The 25,212-nt window shown below is 43.8% G+C and overlaps 1 protein-coding gene across 3 annotated transcripts in view; it reads right to left on the bottom strand.

Moving 5' to 3' along the window:
- The window catches only part of LOC119395873 (glutamate receptor ionotropic, kainate 2), a 204,913-nt gene that overhangs the window by 177,515 nt on the left and 2,186 nt on the right, over positions 1-25,212 (bottom strand). For 2 of the 3 annotated variants that reach the window (XM_037662879.2, XM_049416801.1), the window contains exon 2: positions 14,571-14,823. In XM_037662879.2, the coding sequence (XP_037518807.1) occupies positions 14,571-14,718 (148 nt within the window). In that variant the 5' untranslated portion in view covers positions 14,719-14,823. Of the gene's footprint in view, positions 1-14,570; positions 14,824-17,240; positions 17,693-25,212 lie in introns of those variants that run through there. The other variant, XM_037662878.2, reaches the window with a different exon arrangement.

Raw genomic sequence — 25,212 nt, 5'->3', positions numbered from 1 at the left:
CCAAGTGGAATGATTGGACAATTTCGAAACCAAATGCCACATATAATACATATTCGTTTCCGCCGTTTTACCATAGCACCAAATAATAATAACAATAACTTCTTCATTTCCATCAACGATGGAGAAGGCTGCGGGTAAAAGTTGCTTGTAAGACAAGAAACTTGACAGGGGCCCGCAGCCACCACTACAATGCATGCAAGCCATCGCACTCATTCAGAAAAAAAAGCAAAGAAATTGATAGAGAACAAATACTCAGAATAGAAATGTTTCAAAAAATATTATGCAGTTTCACACAAAAAACAGTCACATAAGTAAGAAAGAATGAAGAAAGCGAGATTTTACCCTTATTTACTATGTAAGCACACATTGATGATATGTTCGCGCAGAGATCGTACAGAAGTTATTTGCAATTTAATATGTACTCTACGGAATTCTTTGAAAGGGTTGGCAATGTGTAGGATATTCTCTCCATAGAACAATTTGCCCGCGCAGTGATCACCTTCCACTCTTCTATGCAACGAGTGCCATATGAATGCGCGTTTTTAGCAACATTAGGTAACTCATGGAAAAACTTTGTTTTCTTTTAGCTCTCGTTTGCACGCTAGACTTAACTTATAATTATGAAGGTTAAACACGGGGATGGTGTTTGCTTTCAAAAACAAATCTGAAGTATGGGAATTATATGGTACGTTAAAAAGTGCTTGTACACACTTTTTCTCCGGTATATGAAGTATTTCAAGAATGGTAAATGACGTCGTACGCCATACCAAAAAAAAAAACAATGATATAAGAAAGAAAAAAAGAGTGTATTGTAAGCAAGACGAAATATTTTACAAGATAATGGAAACCTGTGACGCGCCATCATACCGACCACACGGGACAACTTGCCTAAAACCCATTCGATGTGTGCACCCCAAAGCAGAGCAAAAATAATGACCGCGGAAGAGCCGTGGTTTAAGAAAAGCAAGCAAGAAAACGCCATCTGCGTCTGCAGTTGCGCAAGAAACGCTTCTCTTTGAAGCTCATCCAAACAAAGGGTGTGGTGGTGCCGCATTTGGGTCTGTTTCATGTAGTATTTGCCGTGCCGACCACGGAATGTAGTAAAATTAAAAAAAAAGAAGCTTGCAGTAAGCCGCGCAAATCTTGAAATAGTGAAAGTGCACGATTCTGAAGACTAATCTGATTTCTTCTAGATGTTTCTAGGCCTTAGCTAGGTAATGGAGGTTCTAGTCTGCGTCGAGGGTGTTGCTTGGCTTTAGCTAGGTGATGCTAGTGTCAAGTCGTTTATTAGCGGGCACTCAGTGACGGCGACAGTCAAAAGCGGGGCCGACTCTCTGCACGAGGAGCGTGCTCTCAGAGAAGAGGCGACCCACTAGAAGGCGCTCGAGAGGACGACCCATTACCGACTACGAATGCTTCGCTACAATTACCCCGGGTACGAAAAGGGAGCCGCCTGGCGACCTAGCAGCTTGTCACTATGAGCGGGTCATGGTAGGGCTTCAGGCGCTCCACGTTGACAATGTCGCGCCCTCGAAGGCGCATGTCCGAAGATGGTTCGATGGGTTCGATCAGGTAGTTGACCGGGGATGTGCGTTCCACGACACGGTAGGGGCCTTCGTATTTGGGCAGTAGTTTGGAAGAGAGGCCAGTTGCAGTGGTCGGGACCGAGAGCCACACAAGCGCTCCAGGGAGGAACGTGGACTCAGAAGTGGTGGTGTCACCGCGAATGCTCTTCTGCCGCTCTTGTTCGTGCGTTGTAAAGGTCTTCGCAAGCTCGCGACATTCTTCAGCAAGCCTGGCTGTGTCAGAAATAGGCGCATATTCAGATTGATCTGGCTTGTAGGGAAGGATGGCGTCGATTGTGTGCGACGGGTACCTGCCGTACAATAAGAAAAATGGTGAGAAACCAGTAGTGCTTTGAGAGGCGGTATTGTAGGCGTACGTGACGAAGGGCAGAATGGCATCCCAATTTGTGTGGTCGGCGGCGACGTACATCGAGAGCATGTCGCCGAGCGTGCGGTTGGTCAGGGCAAGGTAGAGGGTGCAGACCTGCCGGCGACAGGTGCGTTGAAGTTTTGCGGCGCTGACAGTCGATGCAGGAGCGAACGAACTTCTGCACGTAGCGGTACATCCCTCGCCAAAAGTACAGTTGGCGAATGCGGCGGTAGGTTTTCGATACGCCAGAGTGTGCACACTGCGGATCAGAGTGGAACGACTCACATATGTCAGAACGGAGACTGCGGGGTATTACTAGTAACCACCGGCGGCTGTCGCCGTTGTAATTGCGTCGATGGAGCAGGTCGTCGCGAACGGCGAAATGGTGGGCTTGACGACGCAACGCGCGAGTAGATGGTGTGTCCGACGGATCAGTCAGTAAGTATATCAGTGAGGCAATCCATTGGTCCTTGCGCTGTTCGGTAGCAATGGTGTGAATGTCGATGGCAGAAACGGCAAAGTGAGACACTGAGCTGTGGGCATTTTCTTCAGGCAAGGGAGAGCGCGAGAGGGCGTCGGCGTCAGCATGCTGGCGTCCGTTGCGGTACAGCACGCGGATGTCGTAGTCCTGCAGGCGAAGTGCCCAACGGGCGAGACACCCTTTTCTTCTTCTTTCTTTGTTTTCTATTTCTTTCCCTTCTTTGTTACGTTCCTGTCTTCCTTTCCGCCTTTCCCTTATACTCTTAACATAATATAAGAAGACACGCACACGCTGTAAATATTGTTATGTCTTCAAGAAGATATATATATATATATATATATATATATATATATATATATATATATATATATATACATATATATATATATATATATATATATATATATATATATATATATATATATATATATATATATATATATATATATATATATATATATATATATATATATATATATATATAGAGGTGCTGAGGGAAAGGACAATCGATGCTTTAGTGTTCACGTTGCGGCCGGGGACCCCGGGCTTTTTCAGAGCACACATGATATGCATGTATGCCTTGAGGAAGGCCAATCCCCGGCCGCAACATTCGAAGTAAAGCCTCGTCTTTGTTTGTTCGTCCGCTTCACTTGAACACCTGTCTATATATATATGTGTATATTATATATATATATATATACACGCAACGCATAATGCTTGTCAGCCGTTGTATCCTCCACATCAAAAATATCGTTTCTTGTTTGCTCGCAAGAGCAAACGTGGCTCTCTGCGTACGTGGGCAAAGAGTACACATCCCGTTTTCAGACCAAAATCTTCGCTCAAAATAAAAAGGCTTCGGACTGTTTTTTCTTGCCTAGCATATTACAAATCCCATACATCCGTAATATGACATCGTGGTTTCTCTTTCGATTCATTCACTGCGTCCGCATGGCAAATAGCCTCCTGGCTTTTATCTGATAAGCGTTCATTCTTTGTCGTCCGCTTTGAAGCAAGGGTACGCCTCACTTCCCACAAAACTTCCAAAAGTTTTGGAAAATACATACCTCAACGCTTAGCATGTGACGTCTCTTCTATATGGCTTTATGATGTATGAGAATCTTGTAAGCATTGTTCTTTCCAAATTTTATTGGTATAGGAATTATTTGAAAATTGTTTCGAATATTCTTCGAAAGATGTCAACTCAGGCCTACGAGGATGGGCATTCGGTCTCAGAGAGGACTAAAACTAGCTATAGTGATTCATCTGCTTTAGCGTACAGCAATTATAAAGCTGCCGACATAATTATACCATATGGATTTGAAATTCCTAGAGGAAGAGCTTTAGCGAATCAAACTCCTTTGGCTACATGAAAATTTCAAGCGGCCATATCGTTTACTTTGTACTCGACGTGAAGATTGCTGCTACACTCAGAATACCTTGAATGCGAGAAAAACAAGGCAACGCAAGGAATGTAAAAAAAAAAAACTATTACCTCTCGCGCCGTCATTCTGCCACTATGAAACATGCTTTCCTAAGAAACACTACGTGTAATAATCGCAAAGCTAGGTTGATTCTTTCTCATAATGATTTTCCGTTATTAACTTCCTCAGACTGGTGCATATACAGAAGCCAAGGAAGTACTTTTGAATTTCATAAAAAGGTACAACATCGAACGTTACGGCGTTTGCAAACTTCTTCATGCCGCAGGCTAGGAATGTTCCTGGTACTTTCCGCTTCGCGCTTCCAGTGTGACTGAGCGCTAATCGATAATAATTTACTGTTGCAAGCAACAACTGCTCGCCTGAAAACCTTGGCTGGAATTTAGCCTGAAGCCACGTAAAGCCCGTATTTACGCTTGCGCGGGAACTGGCATCGTTCGACCCAAATATTGCGCCTTCTTCCTTGCGCATCAAAAAACAGAATCTTTTTCCTGGTTAGTTTTTTCGCTATTTCTGACTGTCAAACGTATTCGTTAAAGTGTCATACCATCCAATACCGTAATCTTCAGCTTCGCTTAACGAACCTGGATCCGATACTAATTCCTTCTTTTTCGCATTTTGTTACCCTCAGAGACTTTCTACGCACGGTGCGTGTTTAAAAGCACAGGAAGAGGGACCGATAAACAGCCCAAGAAGAAAGTTTGGAAAACCGCACGACTCGCTGCTCTTTTGATCTCAAGGATCATACATATTATTATAGAGTTTTTATCCGCACTCTACTTCTTTTTATTTACTTGCGTTAATAATTTATTTTTAAGTGGTCGCTATAAAGAAAATTTGTTTCCCTACAAGCACCTTTTTTTTTCGAATTTACCCAAGTTACATAATATTACAACCATCTCTTAACAGAGCCCTATTGTTCTGCAATTCAATCTACAGCGTGCAATTTTATGTAGAAAATTTAAAATCGTGAGCGGTAGTCCTTCATGTGACCACACGTTTGCATAACCTTTAGAACAATTTTCATTTCAAAATGCCTTTTCTTTTCATGAACAGTACTTTGCCCTAAGCGTCGCCTCAAACTTCATGATGCTCACTACCTTGACGAATACTACATCGAAAACATTCGTACAAATATAATTGAGTATAGTTTCTTGAATCTTAGGTTTTCCGAATTAACCGGGCCAAGCTCAGTTAGAGTTGATTCATGGCTCTGTATTTCTTTCCTTTTGGACGTCGAATAAATTTGATCTCATAATTAGTCTACCTGTAGCAATACGTCTTCGACTCTATTCCATTTTAAGAAAATTTCGTGAGGAAGTTCATGTCTCTAAGAACGTTCAGAATGGATAGGTACTGAGCTGCTCCAAATATGGTGAAAGTTGCTTCCCTATTTTGTCGCATGTGGAGAAATGTTTATAAGCGGACGCACCACATTCTCTTGATTCGAGTACATAAAAAAATGTAGCACTGTTTTATATGTAAACCGCAACGCCGGTATCGATGAAACTTACTGCATCAGAGATGAAAGACAAATTCTTCTGACTGTCAGAAGTAGAGGTAAAAGTCCCAAATATTTCAGCCTAAAAAGCTCAACCGATTAAAACTTTTTTTTTGAAATTGTGAAAATGTTGCGAATGCGGAAAATACTGGCACAGCACAAAAAGAAGATATCGCAGTTTTCTAAATTGCTTCTGTCGAACCATGAAAATCTGAAAAAGAAATTGCGCGAATTTACACGACATGCAATATTTTTCAAGATCCACAATTATCTTCCTATCTTACTAGTCCAGAATTATTGGCATATTTCAGAGGAGTGAATAGCACTGGAATATTTTTTTTTGTTTCGATGGACGATGTATTAAGATGTGTAGCTCACACAATTACGACATTTCATTTTAACAATGGGTTCCAACTTCACGTACGTTTTCCTAAATTTACCATAATTTGAGAATACGCTATAATAAAATTTCCAACCTCAATAAAAATTATCGTCATAGAGGCAGTATTTGTTATGTTCCAGTGCAACCAAGCTTATACAATTGTGGGATGTTGTCGCGGAGAAAAAAAGGCTTCTGCAGTGCTGTGTATTTGAATATACCTCCGCAGATCGGCTTGATTTTATGTGGAGAGCCTGTAAAGCTGCAAAATAAACGGTATGTTCTTACACGTTAAGGGTAAGTAGGTGTTGCTTGCGCTTGATTTTGAACGTTCAGTTCGCTTGTCAATATAGAAACCCTTTATCCGGCAGCAGCCATTTCCTTCCTCTCAAACAGACATTTTTCCTAGGCCAATCGGTAAGCTTGCCAGACATTTGTATTAAATTGGCTCACGTGCATGTCATGATAGCGCAGCGGCAGTTGGTCATGTTACGTCCATATTTCCGGCGGCCCTTATCTAAACTTATTTCCAGTAACAATGGATGTCATCGTTTGCACTAAAGGAGGCTATGTGAATTGTTTTCCGCAAGCAAGCGCAATATAATTATAACAGGCGCGAATTAAACCATCGCCATAAACGCACAAACAATACAGGGCAGTGTTAATGCGTGCCCCCCTCTTAATAACCGCAGCCTTTTAAACCATGCCAACAGGAAGTACTTAAGCATTATTGATGTGGCACTACCCCAAAACCCCCAGGGGTGATTTCCTTTTCTCCTCCTGGAAATCTATTGGTTCGTCAAAGAACAAAACACGGCTTCAGGGAAAGTGAATATTTATTCTTTTCGTTTATTTTACCTGATTGCGGTCCTCTCATCAAGCCACCATCGCCTAGGTCCCTGCAATCATGATTGCACCTGTCGTGGCCGCGTACAATAGAAGAGCCATCGGTGAAATTAAAAACCTTGCCTAAGCGTCCAACGCAATCAGCTGAGAAATTTGCATAGGCTTTTGTGCTTCCTCCTTTCTGTTGTTTTCAGTCGTTTTTGTTTTCATGTTCACCCTCAGTGTTATGCAGCAGGTGCGCTTATTGAATTCTTCTGCTGCCGTAGTGAGTCAAACCAATTTGGATCCTTTTCGGTCGCCTTGTTTGGATTGCGCTAAACGAAAAAGCCTTCGTAATTTTGTCTTACTGCTCCCATACTCTTCTTTCGGATAGCTCACATGAACTTGGAAAGGCGGTATGAGCTTTCTCTAAAATGACACGCTATGAAAGGCCACTTTCTTTTTGCTGATTATAAGCAACTTTAACAGAAGATATTTTGTATCTGAATGCTCAAGTGATTTGTCTTAAGAAAAAGGTGTGTAATTTCCTAATCCCCACTGATGCAAGACAAGCGTACGGAGAACATTCGCGTTAGGTACGGCTATTTTGTGGTTTCTTTTAGCGCCACAAGGCAAAACATGTGGGAAACAGCACATTTGTTAAAGTATTTACCGAAATAAATGTTGGACAAAATATTTCAACAGCATGTACACCTGTGTAGATATATTAAGGGTTCAGTTTGTTGCGAGCCAGTGAAAGTTTCAACATTAAAAAAAAAACATTTTTTTTTCAACAATTTATCCTATTTGTTATTATGCTTCAAGCAAATGACATTTTATCGTGTTCATGGGTTTTTATGAATCTTGAGGTTCAGTTCTGCCTTGGAAATTTCTCTTTCATGCGCAGATCTCTTCTTTTTATTCAGGCAAGTTCATACACTTAAAATGTCTGTTTCTGGAAACTGTGAATTGAATATATTTCAATGTTTTTTTTTAAGTTCCGTGAAGATTCTCACGAATAGTGTGTCAGATCTCTTTATACAAAAATATGAGTTCTAGAAGATTTAGAAAAGAGCGTTCTATGTTGCCAGTGTTGCATTTCGGTGTTTCATGAAGTACATTATTGTCAGAGCAGAGCATTATGGATGAACCACACAATTATTCCCAAGTCTGTGAATAATACAGTATTTTATGGAAAAAAAAATGTCCGTTATATCGAAAAGCAATTTATGGATCATGTTACAATGAATACACCAAATGCGCAGGAGATAGGTTGCTCAAGAGATAGAAAGTGAAGCGTTTATGTTAACGTATTGCGAGTTACCGTATTGCCAGAGTGCGGCTTGGCAAAGTTTTATGAAAACTACTAAAAAGCGCAGATTCAAAAACTGCGCGTCGTATTTTGACTTCGGGAAATTTTGATAAATGTGGTACCAATATATCGCGTGTTGGCATCCTCAATGCAGCGAATGAATAGAAAACATCAACGAAAGATTATCATTTCTCCAGGTCAGTGACATAATATAGGTGAACAACCATATAATTCCCAATAACGAATTCTCAAAGTATCCTTGAAACTGTAATCTAAGATGATATTATCAAAGTTAAATGCTTCAGATAAATGGGGATATTGAGGTACGTATACACTTGTTAGATGTAGTGTTAGACGTGTTAGACGTATACACTTGTTAGATGGTAGTCACTTGTGGATATCTCAGAGCCCAACGGGTAATAAAAAAACCGACAAATAACTACATATGTACACTGACATAGCTAAAATTATTAAGTGTCTTGGAAACCCAGCAAAGTATTTTGATACCTTATGGTCCGTTATAAACACCCATCAAAAGGTAAATAGCCTCGGCAATAATCTCCATCATCATACCACAAGCCGGCCTCAAAGCTGCAGCTTCGGTGCGATAACATAATCTCGGCTGTAATAAAGAATAAAACGCAAGAAGCTATGCAGCGTAGTACGTTATACATACAAGCGTTCACGAAGTCATGCTTTGCTCTAAACAGCTGTCATTCGTACATATTGAATAGTACTGAGTTGCACGCACAAACAGCGCATTTGTTCTTAAAGTGTTCCTGAAGTACCCTTCGTGCTTCGTGAAAGAACACATAATGCGGAAAGTAGACAACGCTTTGAACATCTCAGCGAAATCTTGCAATGGCGCGCGGCAACGAGAGTTTACAACCGGAGCGCAAAGTTGTGACTTTCTCGAGCGCCCTCTCTGCATGCAGAACCCTCTCTCACGCTTTTCGCAGTCGCCGGCGGCTGCAGTATGCCGTCATGCACCAGATTGCTCCTATTGGCCGATAGCCGATATAAACCAAAAGCGGCGTTCGGATCAGATACGCTTCTTGTCATGAGGTGCCGCCTCGTGCCGGTCATGTGCTCTATAAAGCGCCAAAATTACACAGTATCACTACTAGCGCGCACCGGAATAACAACGGGAGAGAGCGGTTGCGTTTAATGACCCGCGCTCACACAGCTTCTTTGCCACTTTATCGTCTCACCAAGTGTAGCTTCCAGCGCGTGCGTCCCCCGCTTTGGTAGTGTAGTGGTTACGGTGCTCAACTGCTGACGCGAAGGTGTTCGGATGGAATCCCGCCCGTGGTGCCCGCATTTCGACGGAGACAGAATGCTTGAGGCCCGTGTACTTAAATTTAGGTGAATGGTAAAGAACACCAGATGATCAAAACTTCCGGAGCCCTCCACAACGGCGTCCCCCTGATAATCATAGCATGGCTTTTGGACGTAAAACACCGATAGTTGTTTATTCGCGCACTCGTCGGAAGGAAAGAAGGGAGAAAGCGCTTAAAGCGCACGGCTAATCACTATAACTGTGCTCGTTCTCCACAGATTCGGAATATTTTTGCGACTATCGATTCGTGAGGCAAGACACTCCGATTCTAAGGGCATTCGGTGATGACATGAAAAAAGTGCTCCAGCACAACTTTAATGCTCTCTTCTTCTACATAAATTGCAAAATAATGACTAGCCTGTTAACAGTTCCATGGTATAAAACATCTTTTCAAGTTAACAGCGAAACTGGCTCTTTTTTTTTTTTTGCTAAAAGAATATTTGAAAGCAATGCCAAAGTAAACTTTGTTCGCTTCGTATGCTGCGCTATACAGATTCACATTCAATCGGTATTTAATTCTGTTTCTGTATTCAGCTTTCGAACACCACTACCTAAAAGTGTGCCAATTCTCACGCGTATTTTCGTCCAATGCAGGTACCCCTTAAGACGCGATTTTATAATTTATATATCTGTACATGTTTCTGGCAAAGACAGTTGCTATAATTTAATTGCTTCGCTAAACACGAACAGTTTTTATTGAATCCGACTCATTAGCTACCTGTGATTTTCTTAGTATTCACATTCCCGTGCCATCATCTAACGGTTCTGCTTATTTGCTGTGACCAACGTGTACTATTGTATGTCGCGTGCATTCTACTTTATTTTGGCTTTTGACTGATATGTTTAGCCTCTGTACGTTTCTGTTGACTGAGCGGTAGCAATCCTTACTAAATGTGCAAAATCTTACTCACTCAACTGTCACCTCTACCAAACTTAAAATGGTTGGTCATATTGATATTTTTATGCAGCATGTTTGTCTATACTGCGTTCGAGTTCCCAACAAGTTACGCATCTTCGAAAACCAATATATCAATATATATGGAGGAAGAGAAGAGACATAACTAAGCGGCCATCTTAACTTTATTTGCCCACGGTTTCGACCGGTGGACCGGTGTTCATCAGGGCCTATTTTTTCTCCGAACGACATTTTTTCTCCGAACGAATGACTCTAAGGAGGCATTGGAGTTGCTAGCCTGACAGACGATATCACACAGTACTGCAGGCATAGAGCGAAACATTAGAAGGCGTTTAATTCGCATACTGCTCTGACGAACACTTATGAAATCGCATGTACATGTGCAGGCTGTGCACAGAGTGTTCAGTTACAGCGTATTTACAGCGTATTTGTTTACAGGGTGTCAACAGCGCTACTCGAAGCAGCTTCGTGATGCGTGCTCCCGGCGTTTTGTAATTTTGGACGCTCGCGTAATGAAGTCGAGCCAGAACACGCGGCTCACATGAGCCTAATGTAATCAACATTAATACATCTATGCAATTTTTTTAGAGGCTGTTTATGCTCAGATCAGCTTGGTAGTTGGCAGAACACGTTTTACGCTCTATGTAGGCTGTAAATGGTCGGATGATTCCATGTTTCTACCGTCATTATGCTGCGGAGCGAAGCCTATTATTTCATGTGATCCAGAGAAGGGGCAGACAATGTCAAACAGCACTACAGACATAGCACGAAACATATTAGAAGGCGTGTATATCGGACACTGCTCTGACGAGCGCTTATGAAATCGCATGTACATATTCAGGCTGTGCACAGAGTGTTTGGTTACGGCGTGTTCACAGCGTATTTGTTTACAGCGTGTCAACAGCGCTACTCGAAGCAGCTTTGTCGTGCGCGCTACCAGTATTTTGCAATTTTGAACGCTCGCGTAATGAAGTCGAGCAAGAATACGCGGCTCGGGCGAGCGTAATGTAGGACAGGCTGGACAAGCTTGCCGTCTTTTTTAAGAAGGACATGTGGCTCTCGCAATGTGCTAGCTCCGTATCAATATCTGTATGCTCGTATAATGCGGGAGTTTTAAATTCGGTGCGCACAGGCGCTAATTTGCTGTTCCCTCATCATTTCGTTCCCTTAATCGAAAAGCTTTTTACACATCCACTTTATTAAAATATATAGGCAAATTTCTTGATGCTATTCTTGGACGTATTATCTGCTTGCTACTTGTGTAAAATAAGTAGCAGGTGGTGAGACAGGGAATTTCAAAACAAGGCTCCGGGAACATTTGAATGACGTCAATAACAAGAAAGTTGCTTCTAATGCTCTTGCAGAGCATGTGGTGTCTACTGAATCACGAAATCAACTGGGACGATGCATGCATCATCGCGACTGGAAAAAAGTTGTTCCCGCGGTTGCATTTGGAATCTTTATCTACTCAGGCTACTAACCACACACTCAACAGAAATATCGGAACGCTCCCCCCTGTGTACGTTCGATGTCTGCAACACGTGATAACACGTACTTAAGAAGAGCAGACATACTACGCCGCTTGCTGTAATTGTGAGCAAGGCTTCCGCGCGGGAGCCGACACGTCTTTTTAAAACTGGTGTGCCTTTACCTTGATTCACGTTTTCAATGCGAAGCATTTCTTAGCGAAGCTCGGGCACTTTGGCCGTTTCTATCTATCTATCTATCTATCTATCTATCTATCTATCTATCTATCTATCTATCTATCTATCTATCTATCTATCTATCTATCTATGTCTGGGGGCTCTCCTGGACGTCTCCATAACTTGCAATATACCAAAGTTGGCATAGCAGGGGATCAGTGTATGACGAACACGATCCAGTGGTCATGACATGAATAACGCGAAATACATGTCGCGTACGTCATGAAACCCTTTTTCTCAGTCACGGGTGTCATATATCCGCATACCAGAGTTCATGTTATGCGGGTATGTGCCACAGGTGATAGACTGGTATTCTTAACCGTGTAACGAGATCGCACAGGACACGGGCGTCTAGCATTTCGCCTCCATCGAAATTCGACCGCCGCAGCCGAGATCGAACCGACGACTTTCGGGTCAGCAGCCGAGCACCGTAACCACTACACCACCGCGGCGTACGCAAGGAAAGTCAGGAAGCTGAAGACAGAAAACCTCTGGAAGACTCCCAACTACCATCCACTCGTCCGCGAGGTCCGCAACCTGGACCACGCGGATTACCATACGGCTGGGGTCAATGCTTCCCTACGAAATATCGGCTGAGAGAACAAGGCCTCTCATCATTACCGGTGACTTCAACATTTATTTGATCCAACAACGCCTGGTCCTTATACTGCTTGAAATACAGCTTAGGTGTGGACAGGGCGTCCAAAGACCTCGTTGCCACGTCCAGGACAGGAGGCATCATAGATCATTTCATCGTAAGAGGCATCCAGGATTTCCCCCAGCTGTACTGCACTTCGCACTTCGCTACACTAAGACCCTCTTCGCCGCGATCACGAACGGATCCTATTAAAAAGTCCGGTCTAGCTGCTGGTGTCCACTGATCACGGTGATGATGACCTTGTTCAAGAACGGTCAAGAACCCCTTCGACACGTACACACGGGTTCATGAAACGTGCGTGCGTTCTCCGTGATAACGGACAAGTATAAGCATAACAACTGCTACGCAACTGTAACAACTGCAACTGTGACTGTAACGTATGTGCAGTGCGCCTGCGCCTGCCACTCGGCTGCGTATATATCTAGGTAAACTTTCCTGAATGACGCTTAGTGGCGAGTATCGCCTGTCCTGTGCATCTGTGTTCCTTCTGTGTCTTGTTCGGCTTCGCGCTATCCAGTATCGAACAATATAAGCCCTACATATCAGCTTACCGCGTATGGTGTATGTAACACCCATGTTGCTGTTGGCATCGTTATGCTACTCTAAACAACTAGTTATATAATACATATGGGACTCTTCAACTTATGAGTATGCAACTGTAAAGAACTAGTTATATAATACATATTCGACTCTTCAACAAATGAGCTTGCGTACATCACTTCCACGTTTCTTTAGCGTGATTCCGTAACGCTTCGCTCAAAGTGAATAATTACGCCACAGTCACCATCCCGCGCATGCTTCGCGTAACATCGATTCCCACGGTACGTGGGATCTGCCAAACTTTTTTTCTTTTCCAGCGCTATGTTCGCACCCGACGCCACTGCATTCCAGCAGACTCTTGGCTATTTCTGTAAACGTTAAGGCCCCCAAAGCGGTTACCCTTCTCCGCATGGTAGTTTTGTCAACGGGCGACAGTGAACGTACGGCACCGAACACATATGAGTGAGCCGCGCTGAATTCCTCATAGACAGAAAAAAAACGCACAACTGCAAGGTACGTATAGAACTGTGTCGAAGCGATGTTTCTTTGCGCTCGAAAAATTATTGTCGATTTCGCTGCTCCTTAATAAGAAAAGTGAGCGCAGTTCGACGCATGTTTTCAATTGGCGATAGTGTTAGGTGAAGAATATGAGACATGTAGGCATGTACCATTACAGGGCTCCACTCATTATCTGTAATTGAATATTTTTTATGTTTTTAATATTTAAACTTATATTTGTATTTTTTATACATTATTGTTGTCTTGCCTTTTTTTTCTGTCAGCGGTGGCGCGAACTGCACTTACAGGAAAAGTTTTATAATAAACTTTCATTTGTTTATTCATCGTTTATCATTTTTATATTTTTATTGTTTACCTTAATTGTTCTTATTCTTTGTTGTTTCGGTGGCGATGGTCCCAGAGTAATCTAGCGAGTCTCGGCAAAAGCAGAGTGTCGTGCGGGTCAAGGAACACGAGCCAGGAGATCTCCCGCTGCACTCGTTCACTTCTTGACCTGTCTTATTTTTTATTTGAATTTACGCAGTCAATTTTTATTTACTGTTGGTTTCGGTGGACAAAGTGCTGTACTAGTCCAGCTGGCCTCGGCAAAAGAAGAAGAACATCGCGTGGGCCGAGGCCCCGGAGCCAGATCGTTTCCTGTGCTCGCTCTCTCGGTTACTATAACGTCGAGGGACGACGCTCAACTCAGGAACGGGCGCATTAGACCTGCGATTCGAACGGCCGTTTAGAAAGCAACACTCTGTACATTATGTGGCAGTTGTTGCTTTTCCTTCTCTTATCGCATATTTCCACGCAGATTACCGATATAATTTATCAGTGCCATATTGCTCAGATTAGGGTTTTCGCAACGCTCATAAAGAGATTACTCTGTGGGCTATATATATGCTCATATTTCTGCATCCCAACACAACAAATGCAAACCGCGTGCCCGTAACCCGCGACATCTCTTACACCCACGCGTGAATCTCTCACTTTTCTTGGCAAATGAGATTAGTTACTCTGTAGGCATTACCGTGCACTCACCGATGCGAATCACGTCGACCGAAGCGTGTCCCCAGATGCTCGCCTCGGCGAGCAATACAGCTGCGCTCACGACTAAGAATACCGTTCTTCTCTTCAGCCTCAGTCCACCCGTGGTCGATAGCGAAGATGTACACGCGACGGGGCTCATCTTGCTCCGGTGGGTAGACTCAAGTACCACCGAGGTTTTTCTTCGCTGCAGGTCAGCAACGACGGCTGATTCTCGGCCGTAGTGTCAACAGTCAGAGTGCGCGGCCTGCAAACATGGTTTGTTTGTGAGTTCGTGATACTATGGAAGTCCGCACAACACAAATTAGGTCGCTGAAGATTAAAAATTTTGTGAACTCGGGGTGTCGCGGTAGCCGACGTTTCGACAGGTGGATTTGTCTTCTTCAAGGCTTCAACTGCTTTGCTTAACGCTTGTTTGTGTATGCTTCGTACTCTCTCCTTCAACCAATAGAAAAGGGGAGGAAAGGGCAACTGCGAAAACGGGGGTGCGGGTAAGGAAAAAAGGAGGGGCCGGTGTGTCAGTTTCGGTGAGTCAAAGAAAGAGCGAAGTCAGTGAACCCCGTATTCGCGAATTTGTAAATGGGAAGCATTTCTTAGCGAACCCATGTCACTTTGAGCGTTTATATCTACATATTTATCTATCGGTCTATATAAATCTAGCCGCCTACGCATTGGTGCTCTCGTGATCGCCTCCTTAACATGGTGTAGACCAGAACTGCCATGGGAGGGTAAGAGGGTTTGACGAATATGACTCTCTTGTCATGACACGAATAACGTGAATAAAAAAGTACTTGCTGACTGCTTCGAATGAGACCGATTCCCACAGGCGTGGGGTCTGCCGAAGTCATCATCTATTCAAGCTTCGGTATTCGCCTTAACTTCTGCTTTCATTTCTTCTTTTTCTTTGGATTCTGGCATTAAGGAGTAATATAAGTACTTTAAGTCTTTCCCCAGAGCTAGGACCGCCTAAATGAACACTCTAAAGTCCCGTAGTGGGATTTCTTATACGGGCGTTGGGTGCTTCTGACCTTTTTACATCGAAACAGCGCGAAGGCCGTAAGCTTTAGTTTTGATACATTCAATCTATGAGTTTCTATCCTGAACTATGACCCACATATTCAGATGGTGTTCACACATTTTTCTCCTTAATCTGACACCAACCATCGAGCTTCAGCCAGAACCTCTGCGTTCGTTGCTGAATACGCTCAGCTGCCGTTCACACTGCAGTGTGACAGTCAGCTTGTCACACTGTAATCAGGTTAATAATAATAATAATAATAATAATAATAATAATAATAATAATAATAATAATAATAATAATAATAATAATAATAATAATAATAAAATTTAAATCATTGTTGGAATTTACGTCCCAAAACCAAGATGGCGTACGAGGGACGCTGTAGTGGACGGCTCCGGAAATTGTTACCATCCGGTGTGCTTTAACGTCCACCTGAATCTAAGTACGCGGGCCTCTATCATTTCGACCACGCGACTGACTTTCGGTTCACCATTCAAGCCTAATGTTTATATATATATATATATATATATATATATATATATATATATATATATATATATATATATATATGCACAAACACCGGTGCACATGTCGTCGAAGAAATGAAGAAGCACACTTGCGACAATCGCATATTTTTTTTTGCTAACCTTTGTGGAGTCCCACGCTCGAAACGCTCACCAGTAAAAATATGCGATTTCCGAAAGTTCGCTCCTCAATTTCTTCAACTATATGTATAGCATTTATTGCATCTGCTGTCGAGACATTTTTGGCTATATGCTGCTTAATTATATTTCTCTTCACTTGTCAAGAGTACACTTTCACTCCTTGGCATAAGGCAACCGCAGTAATACTTGTAATGAAGGATGCTTAAGCACGCATTATATTTCACAAATCTCTTGCGTAGGATTCCGTTTCATATAGAGCGATGCAGTCGACATTGAAGTGTTATCGTGCAGTTATATAAATTACCTTCAAGATCCTTTCACTCGCGAAGATCGCGCTGGTTATGTAACATTGTTGAATGTTATCCTATAACGGAAGTGCTTCGCTTATTGAAGCACTAAGTTCGTTTTGCTGAAACCGGGAAAAGAAGCGAAACACTTCTAAGTAAACGAAAATATATAAAAAAAAGAGGAGACACATTTTCTTGCAATTCATGTAACAGCTCCGTCCTTCCTATTGTAACAGCCTATAGTGTGCGCTTGTATTAAGTACGCTTACAGGAAAGCAAGAAGAAAATAATTGTAGAACATTATCAAGCGCGAGGTCTTTACTTCTGCATGATTTCCAAAAAAAAAAAAGATGCACATTTGTTTTGTCTGATATTGACTTTAGCAAGTACGTTGATGTCTGAACCGGTAACAAAGAATTAGAACTTATAAAGTATGCGTCGTTGGAATAGTGTACACTGTATATTACTTGTTTAGCAAACCTGGCTGTAAAATGGAATCGTTTACGAGCTTAATTATTGACTCCATGGAGTGCGCCTACGAATGTTCATATCCATATGGCAAACTTATATTAACTGAGTCACTGATATTGTTTTACTACCGCTTTAACAACGCAGCATGCATTACTTTAAAAATTTGCTTATCCGGTTACACAACATCTTGGATGAGATAAGAACGAAATGTCGCACGTACCTTCACTGGAAGCTGAAGAGCGAAGACCCACTTCTCGGTAGCAGCCGATGACATACTCTTTCTGGTCACTTAAAGCCTGCTAGAGGCAATGCCGACACCCGTTTGCTGCAGACAGCGGCCAGCTCCCGCGCTAGTGACTTATGTAGAAGAAAGCGCTCACCTGCAGGAAATGAGCCATAAGCTATGTAGGTGCAAGTAGAAAACGTCGGCGTTGTCACCGAAATTTCGAGATCACAGAAAATGCTTATGCCGATTCGAAGTCGCGTGTGAAGTAAAATTCGGGGCGAACAATTTGCAATGTAATCTCATGATCCTTTCGCGAAACTTTAGCAAAAAAAAAAGAAAAACTACTTCTACCGAGCAAGAATGAAGAAAATAATGATGCCACGCTTTCACGAGCATACACTGTTTAAGCGTCGGGAGCTACTCGACAGCGAACATGCACGGAGAGCCGCCGGCTGCTGAATCCCGAGGCTTGTCCCGCGGTCTCGCCAGTCGATGCGCATAGAGGGAAGGAGAAGCAGCGAACGAAGAGAAGAGAGCGCGGTATAAACTAGTGGGGCGGCGAGAGTGCTGCGAGCGGAAACTGCAGGCGTAATCTGTTGCCTCCGAGATGGTCGACGCTACGGTGCCGCGAATCGGCGGAGTTCAAGCGCGCAACTCGTGCGCTGTCGATATCGGCGCCATCTATGAATATGCCCGCGCACATTGAATCCTCACCGCCCTTGGCTTCTGCAGCTTGAAAATCGCCTCTCAATAGAGCTGTTCAGTGGGCGATGCCTTGTTCGCACCACTATATGCTATGCTTATAGCGATGCTATCACGACGTTCTATTACAGCACTTTGAGTCTTTTGTTGAAGTTCATGGAAGACAACTTGTACAGTACACTTGGGCACGTGCTTCGCTTGACAGAGCTGTGAGGTAAGCGCAAGTGATCATGTGCGCAGAGATGCAGGCAATGTTTATAGCTGCCAAGTTTAAAGAGTACACTAGGATATACGAAAAAGTATTTAAAGGTACCGTATAAAATACTCGAGGAACCCAATTCGCATGAAAAAACAACAGACCTCTTGACAGAGTAGAGGTAAGAGGTGAGTTTTCGAACCCAGATTCACTGTTTTCACTAACAGGAATGGCAAGCATGCCCTGCCGAGGGAAGACACAAAGCAGAGGCGAAAGGTGTAGACAAACTTTTTTAAAAGAAATATGAAACTGAGCCTTGCGCAGACTTTGAGTGGGAACGAGAACCAACTGCAAGGTTAATTAAGGTAGGCCATACGACAAATACATTCAAGTAGAGAGTGTGGCTTAGACAACATCCCCATATAATTGTCAAGGAATTTTAATCTGAAGAAACAAGGCATTAGCGAAATTATGTCGGCGAATTTGGAGGGCAGCGGTGTGGCAAATATACTTGTACAGATCTCTCGCTATCACACTTGATAAAAATCTCACGAGAAAGAATACTAAAGATATAGACTCATCGCCAGTATATCTGATAATAGCCAACCATTTTTTCAACGCATTACAGGACACACGAAAACCTTACATGGAGAGTGCAATGGTGACAAATCAGACATGTTTCAGAATGGGGCGTGGTACGAGAGACCACATAGCAGCTATGAGAGGGAAACCTGCGCAGAACACGACCCCTGTATTTCTCTTTAATCGAATACAGAAAAGCCTTTCGACTCCGTTAGTGCATAAACCTATGCACATATCTAAGAAAAATCAACATTCTAGAATATTATCTAATTCCTCTCATGTATATACAGGACAAAAGAAATACCGACAATTGCGATATTGCCTAATGCGAATTCTGAGTGCATCTTCGAAGTAATCATAATCATAAACGCCACAAATCATAATTTTTGTGAAGTAGGACAGCACTTACTACGCATCATTCGTCTTTCTGCCGATAAGCGAGGCACTCGGTACACATCTGTAAGGTATTATACGCACTCTCTTGATGCTGCATGTGGCTGATGACGATGAAGACTTATGGCTGAGTACTTTCCAGAGGGTGGGAAGCGTTAAACCACACACTAGTACTGCAATTGGCGTTGTGTGATTACTGGTTGTTATTTTACTCTTCTGCCACGCTATATTACACAGGTTAACGCGATTCCTTGCCCGACATGACGCCTGAATAGGGTCTTTTTTCGCAAATGTGTTTCAAGTACCATATCACTCTGCGTGCAACGGTTTCCTTCCCTGGAATAAAACAGTATTACCAATGTGGCTCTGTGGTCGAATACTCGACTTCCACGCACAGGGCCCGGGTTCATATCCCGGGCTCTGTGCGTCCGTCCCATTCGGCGCGTTTTCAATTCAAGCTAAATTTTGTCACTGCCTTAACACACCGCGAGGTGGCGATCTTAGCCTAAGCATCGGAAAAGCGTCGGCCTCGCTCACAGCATCACTCTAATCCAAACCAAAAATAGCTCTGCGACGCGCACCTGCCTCACCTGGCTGTAACACCGCGTTCCATGCTCACGCGCTCGCCCCAGAAAAATCGCGGCCGGGCTACCGGGGCTGCACGACGCGCTTTGCGTTTCCCTCTAGTCCGGCTGTGGTGTTCAATCACATGTTAACATGCCGTGGGATGGCGACCAAGTTCTGCGTCCAATATGCGACGTTCTTCTGGCTATCACACCTCCTTCTCTGATTACCCTTTCACCGTTAACTACTACAGCTACCACAAGGGTTTGTTTAATCATTTAACATGGACGTTAGTCGTCGGGATGGAGATGTACCACAAATTCAAAGTGGGTGCATACACGTTAAACGGCGCCATTAGCTGCCAGACATCAATATACATTGTGCAAACTCTCTTATATCAATGTACAGTAAACGCTCAGTTACTTCTGCAAGGGCATGCTTTACATTCGTGTTATTCCGATTCCTATGACGGAGGGATCAACCGTGTTTTTCTCTCTCTTTCAGCCTCTCTTTCTTTCGCTCTCTCTCTGTACTCCTTCGGCGCACGTGTTCTGTGAGCGAAGCAGAACTTATAAAAGACGATGAAAAGGACGAATATATAGTGCGGCCCGGGTCATGATGGTGGTAGTTTTCTGTTCGCTCTGCCCCGACTAACGGTCGCCTAAAAGAGCTCGACTCTTAAACGTGGGGCAACGAGAGAGAGAGAGAGAGAGAGAGAGAGAGAAAACTTTTATTTGTGTAGGCCTCAAGAATCATCCTCGTTGGGTGGAGCCCTTAGCTCAGGGCCCCATTGGCTCGCGCCACACCACGTGCCCGCTGGATCAGCCGACGCTGCTCCTGCGGTTCTGAGCTGGTCAGCGCAGTCGAGAAACTTCGCATATTACTGTAAGGCTGCAGCCTCTTGTCTTTGTCGTGATGTACATGCGCTCTCGATATAGCACTGCGTCCGTGGTCTCTGTTGATTACGTGAGTTGTCCGTAGCGCTAAAAACGATCGCCATCCATCTTTACTCTTATCGGGACGTCCATCCTGCCCGCCTAGACGCAGGCAATCACCACCGCAGTGATGCCATGGGAGAACCGCGACGAGGTAAATTGCGGCTCCTGGCCGTATACTGCAACGAGTTTGTAGCGCATCGAGACGCCCATCCCGAGCAGTGATCATTAACATTCCGGAAGTTCCTCTCATTACGAGAAGATCACCGCGTCGGAAGCAATCTTTGCACGACCGCCCGCCTGGTCCCGTCCTGTGTGGCCGCAATGTGTGCAGAGATGTCTGGGTAGCGTGCCGCGTCTCATTTGACTTTGACATGGGGATGTCAGCTTGTTCAGGAAAGCGTTAAGGTGTAGGGGAACACACGTGCACGATTAAATTCAAGTGACGCGCATATAGGCGCCTGTCCGCCTTGTTCAACAAGGAGTCGCAATAAGCGTAACTGCAATGCCTGAAAAACCTCTCACTGGAGTAATCATTTTACGTTAATATTTGTTGATGTTTTGGTTGCTGTTACGTTGTTTCTTGTGTGTGCGTTCAAAGTTCCGAGCGCCACAGGCTGAACATAAGACCGAGTGTGTCACGCTCGCCGACGTTCACTTTTCTTTATGTGTATTGCTCGAGCGTGATTGGCTAGGAAATGCACAAAAGACACGTTTCACATAAATAAATGGATTCGACTTCTGCCCTCTATGTTGGTCGCGCGTACCTTGACTACCGGCGGCCGCTGTTCCACCGAATGCGCAACGACGCGCAACGAGCGGCCGACATGACGATATTTCGCAAGTTCTATTACATTCAATTCTTCGTCTTGAACCGCATGACGCCAATGGTCGTATTCGCAAGAAGGTCATATGCCATAATTTTTAGGAACAGAAAAGATCCCCCAATCTGTTTGTTAGATATATTGTTTGCAATGCGGGCTGCCCGATGCTGACTGTACCAAGAAATTCGCAGTTTCGCCGCAAGGGCGAAGCAATGAATTCGATGGCAACAAATTGGAATATCAAACGAACAACGGCAAGCATGTGGAAACTTGCAGCCCGCCGCACAAAGGAAGCACGAAAAGAGCACATACAGGACGAGCCCGCACTAAGAACTGTTACAGCTCAAAACTTGCAGCGCGCTGTTCAAACGCAAATAAAATACTCTTGAAAAGAACGTACAGGTATACACAGGAGAAGCGCGAAATAACAGCTGTCACAGTTGTTACACTCTTAGCAAACGACCGCTTAAAACAACGCATATAAGGCGGAAAGTAGGTCAAATTTTCGACGCTTATAAATGGCTCTCTAAGCGGCCTACTTATACGGCTCTTTCATGCGGCCCTTCTTTATACGGCCTCTAGCTAAGCGGCTCTTTCTTCTGCGGCCTAAATTTATGCGGCTCTTCCCTATGCGCGGCCATCTCGTTGCCAGAAGGCCGTTTAAAAGTGACCGCTTAAAGTAACGCATACCGTCGATGTGGTTAAGCGGTATTTCAGGTCAAATCTGTCCGGCTTATATACGGCTCAATATGCGGTCGAAATATATGCGGTACTTTTCGCAAATTTTCAGAAAAAAAAAGAAATTCTTCTACGTTGTAGTTGATCGTGCAGTGTACCTCTTTTTTTTGTTCTCTTCAGCCTTTCAACTCATGAATATGCATTTACACATCACAAGAACACTGCACAGAGAGTCACAAACCATGTATCAACACACACACACTCCACCACGGGGATTTGAACCCAGGCCAACCGCGTGACAAGCAGACACTGTAACCACTACGCCACCGCACCACACGATCTGGGTGGACTTCCGCGGCTTTATATATGCACTTCACGTTATCTTTGACGATTTTACGATCGGCTACAACGCTATAATTTTGCATATATGAGAGGCATCGTTCGCGTATAATGCGCGTGTATACGTGTGCACGACCTTAAGCGAACCCTCGCGGGCAGTCACAGACAGTTTGTGTGTGGAATTATGTTTCTCGTCCGACGGCTTGCGCATCCCGCACGGAGACAGAGGTGAACAATGAACGATGCGTTTCCGAGTGCATTTCCATTTGCCGGCATCATACAGCAGCCGAACGTGCCCTGATGTGCAACCAGCCGCCAAAGAAAAGTTTTCTGCGATGTTTGACGCAGTACAGGCGGTGGAAGTCAGCTGATCTCATCTCTACTTGGCGAAGTACAGTCTCCCACGTCCTTCGCGAGCATCGCGTTGATGTCGGTGCGTTTATACGGACAGTATTATGTAGAGGTTCATCTCAGAGAATCGGATTAAAACACATAATCGCTTATTCGCGCAACTGATGGGTTTGGTGTAGTGCAGCGCGTACGAGGCGACGGACCAGCTTTCAGAACGGGCGCGCTCATTTCTCTCTCGAGTGTAGCATAGGCGATGAAGAAACGTTGTTGTTGAGTCGAAAGAACAACGAGCCTTCGCAGAAAAAGAATGCAGTCTCCCGAGCTCGAGGCTGACGGCGCGGACGAGCGATGCCGTGGGATTGTCATGCTGGGTAGGACGGCGGGTCTGAGGTTGTTCGTTCTCGTGGTTCGTTCGTTGTTGACAGTTGGAAGTGATGCTCCCCTTGGCTTCCACAAACGATGAAACGTATAGTGCATGGCTGGCGCGGAAAGAGCACGCATGAAATCGCTTGCATCACCCGTTAGAACATATGTTTCCTGCCAAGCGTCGCATCAAAAATAGCAATGCTTGAAATCGAATGAAGTCACAATATGATCCAGCTTTCAAGGATAAAACCATGCTATTTCTTCAAAAGTCAGAAGTGGCCTGAAGGATTCAGAAGGATAATGTGAACAATTATACTGAATGATGCAAAGATTAACTTGAAACATTCTAATATTTAATAGGTACTCTTAAATTAAATAATAACCCCAAATTAAATATGCACTTGTTTTGCACCTTGAAGCTTCATGAACGTTAAGCTCTATAACATGCCTCAGTTGACCACATATCAGCGCCGAACAGCGATCTGGTGGAGGCCCTGTGTTGGGAAACATAGCAGGTTGAAGGTTGTTTTCGTATTCCACCCATTGTCGACGAGTGAAAGTGATTCTTTCCTTGGCTACGAGATGTGATCGGAGCGACAAGGGCCAGTATTACTTCACTCCACGTCATCCAGTCGAGTATGCTTTGAGCTTAACAACGCTTAAACGTATAAACTAGCAGAATGCTAGAAGTGGCTGAACTCGGGCAGTAATCTTGACTTCTAGGAATAAATGTTCACCTGTCCTTAAAAATGTGCAGTCAGTAGCATCCTGCTTGATTCGGATCATGGGACACGACATGCAAACGTAAAATACTAAATAGTAGATATAGAGGAACAATTCTTTTACTCAGTAGGTGTCATAATTGCAAATAACAGCTGCAAATAAAAAGCACACTTTCACACTAATAGCACACCCATAAATGTTGAGCTTTACGTGTCCCAGTCAACCTCCCTCATGTTCAATACCCGGGGCGTAGCCAGAAATTTTTTTCAGGGTGGGGGGGAGTCATCCATGCTTTATGTATGTTTGTGCATGCGTTTGCATGTCTGTGTGTATATATACACAAGCAAAATTGAAATTTTTTTTGGGGGGGGGGGGGGGTTGAACGCCCTCCAATGCCCCCCCCCCCTGGCTACGCCCCTGTTCCATACCATGTAGCTTTACGTGCACCTTTATTTAAATATAAGCTGTCATGCAACATCCTTAGCTTTGGCTGGTACAGCAGCTAATACAAACTGTGCTTGAGAATCCAAGATTTATTGCCAGTACCAACACTAGCTATACACAATAACATTCTGTAGTAGTTCAAGCGCAAGTGTTGCAGCTTTTTTTCAGAATTAGCAGCTCATATAGCGCTCACATAAGCATGCAGACATACACGTCTAAATGTGCAGCTATTATTCTTTTTACGAAGAACTGCGTGAAATAAACTGGTACAAGGAGACGCACGGACAAGCGTCTTCCTTGTGCCAGTTTATTTGCGCAGTTCTTTGTAGTCATGGATTACCAACTTGCCCAGCAATCAATTCTTCAATATTATCCTTTACCGTGCAGCCCCCTTTACGTGCAGTTACCACGGCACACCATCTGTCAGACATTGTGCCACATAAAGGGTATTTGCATATAGTACAGATTTGTCCTTCACTAAATGTTGAGACCTGAAATGTATTTGTTATTTTTCTGGTACCATTTCAAAACATGACTTTCCCTTGCAGTGTTGAGACATATATTTGCAATAAGTTAGTCAGGCATCGAGTCCAAATCCATCACTGTGCCAGCCTGGCACTTAATTATGTATGCATGGGTCCCTTATTTCCATTCTCTGCTTCAAGCCCTTCCCTTCACCCTTACTGTAGAACTGTGGCATTTAGGTGTTCCATCTGGCACCGCTAATTGTTGTTACATTTTGTGCCATTTCTTCGAGTACCCATGCCAGTATTTAGTGCACTAAGTGAATGAAGGAACATGTTATGCTGCTGCGCAGCTGCATACTGAGCAAACAATGAAATGATTAGAGCCATGAGAGAAATATAGAG

The sequence above is a fragment of the Rhipicephalus sanguineus genome, chromosome 6, assembly GCF_013339695.2.
Source record: "Rhipicephalus sanguineus isolate Rsan-2018 chromosome 6, BIME_Rsan_1.4, whole genome shotgun sequence".
Lineage (NCBI taxonomy): Eukaryota > Metazoa > Arthropoda > Arachnida > Ixodida > Ixodidae > Rhipicephalus > Rhipicephalus sanguineus.
The sequence above is the reverse complement of the archived record's forward strand: the minus strand, read 5'-3'. Positions and strand labels throughout refer to the sequence as shown.